Source organism: Diospyros lotus, chromosome 15, assembly GCF_014633365.1.
Source record: "Diospyros lotus cultivar Yz01 chromosome 15, ASM1463336v1, whole genome shotgun sequence".
Taxonomy (NCBI): Eukaryota; Viridiplantae; Streptophyta; class Magnoliopsida; order Ericales; family Ebenaceae; genus Diospyros; species Diospyros lotus.
This window is the reverse complement of record NC_068352.1, coordinates 29233764-29243236: the sequence shown is the minus strand read 5'-3', so window position 1 is coordinate 29243236 and position 9473 is coordinate 29233764. Positions and strand designations below refer to the sequence as shown.

The following is a 9473-nucleotide window of genomic DNA, read 5'->3' as shown; positions in this document are numbered from 1 at the left end:
ACTCCTTTCAATCTTGTAGCAATGGATTTAGTGCAGTTGGTCATCGTGTGGAACGGGGAATGGAATGATAATAAGTATATTGGGGGTAATAGGATGTGTGCGGGAATCTACAAAAATACGACTTTTACTCAATTGGTTGAGATTGTGTACACAGTAACGGGAATTGATAAAACAAGGTACGACATCACCATTCATTTTGTAACGGAACACTCAAGCGAACTTCCAGCTACCAAGTTTCCTATAAAGGACGACTACGGTGTTAGGTTTATTATGTGCGATGACAGAAAATATAAAGTGATGTATGTTGATATGATTTGTAAAGATATTGGAGTTTGTAACCTACGTAGTGGTGGTAATCAAGATTCAGGTGCCATTCCATTTACATCCGCACGTAGTCCACTGCAAAATGATGATTTTGGTACATATGGTATGGGTGGTTTGTCAGATGACGCTCCACATACGGATGATGATTGTGATAATGAAACTGATAATAATAGTGACGATAGCGATGGTGATAATAGTGATGATGGTGGTGATGAAAGAGAAGTGAGTCCGGAGTACCCAGAAGTAAGATTTTCAGGTTCACAATTTGAGGACAACCATTTACAAAGAAACTGGATCGTTCCTGGTGTAGAAAATTATGCAATTGAGGAAACAAGACCTGAAGTGTCTATTCCATACCAAGGTGATCTTTTACACATGGGTGCACTCTTTAAAAGTAAACAGGAACTAATTTTGGCATTTGGACAATATTGTGTTGATGTGAAGATGGACTATCGAGTCAGACGTTCGTGCACAATTCGATTTGAGGCTGGTTGCAAGGATGTGAACTGCAAATTTATGCTTCGTGCAAGATGTAGACCTGGTTGTTCGTTTTGGCATGTGGTGAAATTTATGCCGAGTCACACGTGTACTCCGGACGTATACGATTCACATTTTCGAAGTGTGAAGGCTATTGTCATCGGAAGTTTGTTTTCTGAAAGAGTGGCGAGTAGTGAATATACACCTAGAATGCTAATGGGGGAGTTGCTGGAACAACATGGTGTGCAGATTATGTACACTAAAGCTTGGAGGTCTTTACAACATGCAAAGAGACTTACTTATGGTAATCCAGATGAATCATATCAGCAACTACCCTCATATTTTCACATGTTAAAAGAAACAAATCCTGGCAGTATCACGGCAATAGAGACAGATGAAAATAATTATTTTTTATATTCATTTTTTGCACTCGGAGCTTGCCTTCATGGTTTTCGGTCTTACATAAGACCGGTTGTTGCCGTTGATGCCACACATTTGAAAGGTGAACACAAAGGGGTGATATTCGTTGCAACTTGCAAAGATGGGGAGGAAATGATTTATCCCATCGCTTTTGGATTTGGAGATGGTGAGTCTGACAGATCATGGATATGGTTTTTGACGAAATTGAGAGAGGCTATCGGAGTGCGAGAAGATTTAGTCATTGTTTCTGATCGTCACCAAAGCATTGCGAATGCGATGAGTCATGTCTTCCCTTCTGTCCCACATGTCTTTTGTTTCTTCCACCTTAAGCAAAACTTGAAGAAACGTTGTAGACAGCGAAAAGATGTGATGACTGCATTCTACCTTGCAGCATACAGTTACACCACAATAGAGTGTGATACATACTTGGCAGAAATACAATCGATGCATCCTCAGACTCATCTGACATTGATGGAAGCAGGACCGAAAAAGTGGTCACGTGCATATTGTCCAAGAAGAAGATATTCCATGATGACCACCAACATTGCCGAGTCTCTCAATAAATGCATGATGAAAGCACGTCGGTTGCCTATAACAAGTGCACATGAATTTTTGAGACATATGCTTCAGAAATGGTTTAGTGATAGACGTGCTGCAGCTGCCAGACTCGAAACCATTGTGACCTCCGCTGCAGTGGCACATGTTAACTTGGCGCATGCCAAAACATTAGACCGAGGATGTCGTGTAGTTCCTATAATACAAGGGAACAAATACCTCGTGCAACATGCAAAGGAAGGCGATGGGATAGTTGACATTGTTGCGAGTACATGCAGTTGTCGCAAGTGGGACATTGATCAAATGCCATGTCTTCATGCAATTGCTGCTAGCAGGTATCATGGTTTGACTTTTATTTGCGTATTATGTTTGTAATTTAGTGTGATATGTTAACACTATGTGTTTCTTTGCCTTATGCGACAGTTTCATGAGGGTGCACTACCATATGCTTTGCCATTCATATTACACTGCAGATTGGGTCAGACGCGCATATGCACTTCCCATCAATCCTCTCCCTAACAAGGCCGCTTGGGTTCTTCCAACGTACGTCAGACAGATAGTTATACTCCCACCTGTGCAAAGACGACAACCGGGTAGACCGAGAAATGGTCGAATTCCTTCCATGGGGGAAGCTCGTCGAAGAAAAAAATGTGGAAAATGCGGTGAACTAGGACACAACAGTCTTGGTTGCCCTAATGAATGGACTTCCTCCATTGGAGAGTCGAGCACAGCCACTACTCCGGAATCCAGGGACGCTGCTAGGGCCTCTGCAAGGGCAAGCCGGAAATGCAGCATTTGCAAAGAGACTGGACACACTCGTCGTCGGTGCCCTATACAGTTGTCAATTCCAAGTGATGATAATATTGTCAATGATGAAAACAATCAATAGACATTGACTCATTCAGGTATGATATAATGTTATCACATATGTTATCAATAGTTGTTAGATCGTTTGTGAAAAAAAAAATGTTTTTACTCGCAAAGTGTTAATGGAATTTTTACTGACCATATATATCCTTTGTGTTTCAGCAATGCTCAAAAATCACTGGCACGATACAAAAAGGATGACAACATCAATCAAATATCTTTTTGTCGGGGGTTCAGAAATGAATATTATTTTTTACATTAATCTTTGAAATTGAGATTTATTCATATTTGTAATCTTTCAATTTCCTTCATCTAAACTCATAATAATTAATTTAATTGACAGCTTGTGTTGTAGTATGTTGTTGAGCAAAGAACTGAGTATATAATGCAGTTTCAATAGCACCAAAATGATGCAATGATAAACTTGCTAAAAAATTAAAGTGTAATTTCTTAACAATCACTATTATTTGAGACTATACTAGTGGGAAACTTCAAAAAAAATTTAATTGCAAAAAAAAAAAAAAAATCGGGCTTTGTGGGCCACCAAAACCCGGCCATCGGGCTTTGTGGCCCACGAAACCCGTCCATCGGGCTTTGTGGCCCACGAAGCCCGAAAATGATTTTTTTTTATTTTTCTTGATTTTTCTTCAAATTAATATATTCCATTACCACTAAAATGATGTCTTTTAATGTTATTTGGATAAACCCAAATGTATATATCACAACAAAGTCATTATTTTTCACTTTGTGTGAGGATGTCCATCCACCATCAACACAACCAACACATGATCAATTGCTTCTAATAATATTGGACAAAGCAAGATAATAACGCTATGATAATAAACTTGCTAAAAAATTAGAGTGTAATTTCTTAACAATCAGTGTTATTTGAGACTATACTAGTGGGAAACTTAAAAAAAAATTCAATTGCAAAAAAAAAAAAAAAAAAAAAAAAAATCGGGCTTTGTGGGCCACCAAAACCCGGCCATCGGGTTTTGTGGGCCACGAAACCCGGCCATCGGGCTTTGTGGCCCACGAAGCCCGAAAATGATTTTTTTTTATTTTTCTTGATTTTTCTTCAAATTAATATATTCCATTACCACTAAAATGATGTCTTTTAATGTTATTTGGGTAAACCCAAATGTATATATCACAACAAAGTCATTATTTTTCACTTTGTGTGAGGATGTCCATCCACCATCAACACAACCAACACATGATCAATTGCTTCTAATAATATTGGACAAAGCAAGATAATAACGCTATGATAATAAACTTGCTAAAAAATTAGAGTGTAATTTCTTAACAATCAGTGTTATTTGAGACTATACTAGTGGGAAACTTAAAAAAAAATTCAATTGCAAAAAAAAAAAAAAAAAAAAAATCGGGCTTTGTGGGCCACCAAAACCCGGCCATCGGGTTTTGTGGGCCACGAAACCCGGCCATCGGGTTTTGTGGCCCACGAAACCCGGCCATCGGGCTTTGTGGCCCACGAAGCCCGAAAATGATTTTTTTTTATTTTTCTTGATTTTTCTTCAAATTAATATATTCCATTACCACTAAAATGATGTCTTTTAATGTTATTTGGGTAAACCCAAATGTATATATCACAACAAAGTCATTATTTTTCACTTTGTGTGAGGATGTCCATCCACCATCAACACAACCAACACATGATCAATTGCTTCTAATAATATTGGACAAAGCAAGATAATAACGCTATGATAATAAACTTGTTAAAAAATTAGAGTGTAATTTCTTAACAATCAGTGTTATTTGAGACTATACTAGTGGGAAACTTAAAAAAAAATTCAATTGCAAAAAAAAAAAAAAAAAAAAAAAAATCGGGCTTTGTGGGCCACCAAAACCCGGCCATCGGGTTTTGTGGGCCACGAAACCCGGCCATCGGGTTTTGTGGCCCACGAAACCCGGCCATCGGGCTTTGTGGCCCACGAAGCCCGAAAATGATTTTTTTTTATTTTTCTTAATTTTTCTTCAAATTAATATATTCCATTACCACTAAAATGATGTCTTTTAATGTTATTTGGGTAAACCCAAATGTATATATCACAACAAAGTCATTATTTTTCACTTTGTGTGAGGATGTCCATCCACCATCAACACAACCAACACATGATCAATTGCTTCTAATAATATTGGACAAAGCAAGATAATAACGCTATGATAATAAACTTGTTAAAAAATTAGAGTGTAATTTCTTAACAATCAGTGTTATTTGAGACTATACTAGTGGGAAACTTAAAAAAAAATTCAATTGCAAAAAAAAAAAAAAAAAAAAAATCGGGCTTTGTGGGCCACCAAACCCGGCCATCGGGTTTTGTGGGCCACGAAACCCGGCCATCGGGTTTTGTGGCCCACGAAACCCGGCCATCGGGCTTTGTGGCCCACGAAGCCCGAAAATGATTTTTTTTTATTTTTCTTGATTTTTCTTCAAATTAATATATTCCATTACCACTAAAATGATGTCTTTTAATGTTATTTGGGTAAACCCAAATGTATATATCACAACAAAGTCATTATTTTTCACTTTGTGTGAGGAACAACTACAAAGTTAGTCATTTCCAAGTTTTTCATTTTTCCTCTCAATCTATGGGTTCCACTAACACTAAAATGATCTCTTGTTACGTTGTTCAAGTTAGTTAAAGGTAGAATGCACAACAAATACATGATGAATTGTTCTAACTACTAACATTGGATCAACATGTTGTAATGATCTTCAAATTACCCCATAAGTGTAATTTAAAAATTTCGACAGAGTCTCCCTTGTTTCTTGGACATTGAACCTGCATTAGAGACTCAGTCTCTATGTTCAACAACATAATAACATGACAATATTTACCATCACAACATTAGAGACTCAGTCTCTCTTCCCAACAACATACTGCCACCACAACCACTTATCCCTTACCATCAACAACACCACAAACCACATTTCATCAAGTGAGCAATATACAATTTGCTATTTGCTATACTTATACAAAAATATACAACATTTGAACTAGATGAAAATAAAAACACAAAACAAAGAATCTTCTAATCTATTGATCTACAAGTATACTACCGTGCTATGTCTATACAAAAATATTCCAATCTGTCTTCGGAGGGTACGGACATCCACAGTTGGGTGCATATGCCAGTGATCCTCATTATGCCTCAGTATGTCCTCGACATATTTGATAACGTAGCACCCGCAGCTGGCCCTGTATCAGACATAACACACATTGGTAACATAACCATATTTTCATGAAAATTGACCCTGTAATATAATTTAAATTAATTTACCCATCCGGTTGTTGAGGCAACTTCTGAGGATCAGTATTCTCCACTTCCCAATCTCTGTCTAGCGTCGCAGTTGCAGTTACATGTTCATAATATGCAGCTTTCTTTAGTAGAATGGGTAACAAACTCACAAGTGGTTGTATAGCTTCGACCCTGCTCCTACGACTATCTTCATTTATGGAATTGGAGTCATATATGACAATTCTCCTATCTTTCAAGCAAATCTTTAAGAGAAACCAATGAGAATTTGCTACATTACAAGGGAGCAACACCTGTATTTTATTTTAATATGTCAATCGTACAGAAATAAATAAATAAATAAATAAATAAATAAATAGAATGAATTAAGACTTACATAATCGACTGCCCACCAAGGGAGACTTCCGTCAATGCGCCCGTCAACGAAACCGGTCCACTCTTCTGGAACAGATGCGATAGAAGGCACAAAAACCCTCCTATTGCCCCCGTACTCCTGTTCCCAAAATCTTACCATGGATGCCTGAAAAATAAAATAAAATAAAATAAAATAAAAATATTGGTCATAGATTAAATTAAGATGCAAAAAAAAAAAAAAAGTAGTGCAAACTCACAAAAAACGAAGTTGACATGATAGCGTAGTTTGTGTCATATTGACGTCGAGACTGTATACGTCTCAGGCAACACATGTAACTATCGATATGGTAACCCTCCAACCAGTTGGCCTCATTCTCTATGTTTCGGAGGTCATCCGGTGTTAGGTTAAGAATGAAACCGGTGTGAAGACTACAACAACCAAGAAAAATAAGAGTAAGAATATATTGTTTATGCAAATAGAAAAAATGTAAATATTGTTACTTACCTAATATTTTCATTAGAACCTATGAACTCAATATAACCCTCAGGGGGCACTGTCTCTATGTCCGGCGGCATTGGGTCTAGTACCGGCGGCATCGGGTCCACGTCCGACCCCTCCAAAGTAGCATCCTTCTTTCTCCTTTTATATTTTGTTGGATCGGTGAAGGGTGGACGACGAAACTGCGATGGCAATCTATCTCGCATAGGTCGCCTGTCGACCCTAACCACTTCCTCCTCCTGTAACTGAACAAAACCTAACCGTTACAAAATAGTATTTTAGAATAAAGTAAAACATATAAAAGTAAATTTGGAATTTACTCTAGATGTAGATGCCTGGTCCTCATCGTGATGATCAGGATCTACCTGATCATCACCCTGGGACTGCTCATGAACATTATCGCTGTGATCTGGGGAAATATGCGGGATGCGTAGATGAGCACATAGTGCTGCCTGACCCCTCTCTAGTGCTGCTTGCCCCCTCTCTAGTGATTCCTGCGCCCTCTCTAGTCTCAACAATTGTGTCCTCACCTGACTCATTTCCCCATCTATTCTCCGCAACATATCTAGAGTTTGTTTCAGCATCTCGGTGATCTACAAAAGGCAAACAAAAAAAATATAAATAATTAAAAAAAATATAAAACCATTATGATAATAAAAATCATACCCCTACCTCATATTGGCCGTGGTGCGAACTATCAACGAATCTTACCTCCTCCTTATCCTTCTCCCCCTTTCCCTCCTATAAAAAATATATAAATAATTACAAAAAATATAAATTAAAACCATTATTAAATAAAAATCATACCCCTACCTTGTATTGTCCGTGGTGCGAACTATCAGAGAATCTTGCCTTCTCCTTATCCTTCTCCTCCTTTCCCTCCTATAAAAAATATATAAACAATTACAAAAAATATAAATTAAAACCATTATTAAATAAAAATCATATCCCTACCTCGTATTGTCCGTGGTGCGAACTATCAGGGAATCTTGCCTTCTCCTTATTCTTCTCCTCCCCATTCTCTTCCTTTCCCTTCTCATCTAAATGTATCCTACTCGCCTTATCCTCATCCCCGTCCTCGTCCTCGTCCTCATCCCCGCCATTCTCTTCCTCCTCTTCACCCCCTCCGCCCCCAAATTTATAGACATCGACCCCAACCGAGTGTTGAGGGTTAAAAGATCTCCAAAAATTCGTTTCCCGCTCATCATCAGTGGGCTCAAGAGTCGGACTCGATCCTCGTGCCTGCAAAATTGTATTATTTAGATAGATATGATTTAAAAATAAACAAAATTTAGAGGTAAGTTGCACACTTACTTCCTTCCTAAGACAATCGTCGTAATTTTTTATCTGCGGCCTTTTTTTTGATAGCCATTTTCTACATCTTGGAATGTCTGCATCAGACAGTCTAACGGCCCATTTATTCTGAATCCATGGGAACGTTTCGATCAACCACCACTGTAAAGAGCAAAATAAAAATAAAAATAAAAATTAAAAAACAAAACAAACATTTAGTTATTATAGACAAATCATATACAATAAGGAAAGAGTACCTGAAACGCCCATACAAAACCATAAAGGTTGATTTTCTTCCCACCTTCACCAGTCAATTTTCTTTCTTTCGTGGCCAATCGGATGTAATGTTGACTCTTACTGTAGACATACGTACCCCAAGGGAACATCTCAAATGCTTGTAAATCTTCAGCCATAGTCCACAAGAAATCATCCACATGCCCGCGCTCATCCTGGCCCAACAAAAACATATCGACCACAGCAATGTAAATCAGTTTCAGGGCATCCTCTGAAACCATGTCCTCTCTGGTACTAATAAGTAATTCAAGGTCGTCTCCAGTCACCCCCTTCTTATGTTGTGGAAATAGTCGAGCACGTAAACTCTCCGGCTCAATAGGTTTCGGTTCAAGGCTTTCCCTATCAATAGCCCCAAATCGGAGTCCACTAATAAGTATGAACTCCTGCCTCCCGTACCTATATGGTGTGCCACCAATCTCGAACCACATCTCATCGTGGTGGGCACCTGGAAATGTCACCTCCCTAAGTAGAACATGATATATCAATTGTGGTGCAGTCAAATGGAGAGACAAAGGCATCTTTAAGAAATGTCCTAATGGGCCCTGTAGGAATCTATCTAATAACTTGTATCGGTCTAGAGCACGACGCATCGCCTCAAGGTGTTTGATCCCACAATGAGTAGTAACTCGCATTCCGGGCGGTAATATTCGATGAGTATGAACATAAGTAAATTTTATAGTTTGTTGTTCAGCCATCTGTAAGGAAAAAAAAAAAAAAAAACAACAATTGTCTTAGACAGTGACCATGTAAAAACAGAAGTAAAAGAAGAAGAAGCCCAATTGTCGCAGCCAGATCATCACAACCCAAACCTAATCGAGCTTCGTTGGGCAGAGATAATCGAGCTGGGGCCCAACGGTCGAGAGAGCCCGATTGGGCTGTGGGCTTGGTCGCGGCCCATTGGGCTTCGTTGCAGTGAGACGAAGCCCGATCGGGCTTCGTCTGCAAACGAAGCCCGATCGGGCTTCGTCTGCAAACGAAGCCCGATCGGGCTTCGTCTCCAAACGAAGCCCGATCGGGCTTCCTGAATCGAAGCCGTAGCGGGCTTCGTCTAGACGAAGACGAAGCGTCTTCTTCTAGACGAAGCCCGATCGGGCTTCGATTCAGGAAGCCC

At 38.9% G+C, this 9473-nt stretch overlaps 2 protein-coding genes across 3 annotated transcripts; one reads left to right on the top strand and one right to left on the bottom strand.

Annotated features, from left to right (window-relative positions):
* Positions 1-305: 305 nt before the first annotated feature.
* LOC127792123 (uncharacterized) lies at positions 306-2872 on the top strand. The gene is made up of 3 exons (XM_052322491.1): positions 306-2111; positions 2200-2681; positions 2806-2872. Exons 1-2 carry the CDS (start codon positions 310-312, stop codon positions 2663-2665), a joined length of 2268 nt encoding a protein of 755 aa, XP_052178451.1. The 5' UTR covers positions 306-309; the 3' UTR covers positions 2666-2681; positions 2806-2872.
* A 2556-nt stretch (positions 2873-5428) lies between these two features.
* On the bottom strand, positions 5429-9042 carry LOC127792122 (uncharacterized). 2 transcript variants are annotated; one of them, XM_052322490.1, is made up of 11 exons: positions 8326-9042; positions 8090-8230; positions 7730-8017; positions 7589-7657; positions 7448-7516; positions 7096-7368; positions 6782-7020; positions 6534-6705; positions 6299-6442; positions 5947-6215; positions 5429-5864 (listed from the first exon to the last, which is right to left on the bottom strand). In XM_052322490.1, exons 1-11 carry the CDS (start codon positions 8992-8994, stop codon positions 5711-5713), a joined length of 2487 nt encoding a protein of 828 aa, XP_052178450.1. In that variant the 5' UTR covers positions 8995-9042; the 3' UTR covers positions 5429-5710. The 2 variants fall into 2 exon arrangements, with proteins under 2 accessions (XP_052178450.1, XP_052178449.1); XM_052322489.1 differs by having other exon boundaries at positions 7730-8230.
* Between the last annotated feature and the right edge of the window lie 431 nt (positions 9043-9473).

Excerpts from the sequence above, each read along its gene's own strand:
- LOC127792123 (XM_052322491.1), top strand. The coding sequence starts at position 310 with ATGATTTGTAAAGATATTGGAGTTTGTAACCTACGTAGTGGTGGTAAT. Across the intron at positions 2,112-2,199 it reads CATGCAATTGCTGCTAGCAG|TTTCATGAGGGTGCACTACC; the intron begins GTATCATGGTTT and ends CTTATGCGACAG.
- LOC127792122 (XM_052322489.1), bottom strand. The coding sequence starts at position 8,994 with ATGCGAGTTACTACTCATTGTGGGATCAAACACCTTGAGGCGATGCGT. Across the intron at positions 8,231-8,325 it reads GTTTTGTATGGGCGTTTCAG|TGGTGGTTGATCGAAACGTT; the intron begins GTACTCTTTCCT and ends TGCTCTTTACAG. Across the intron at positions 6,216-6,298 it reads CTTGGTGGGCAGTCGATTAT|GTGTTGCTCCCTTGTAATGT; the intron begins GTAAGTCTTAAT and ends AATAAAATACAG.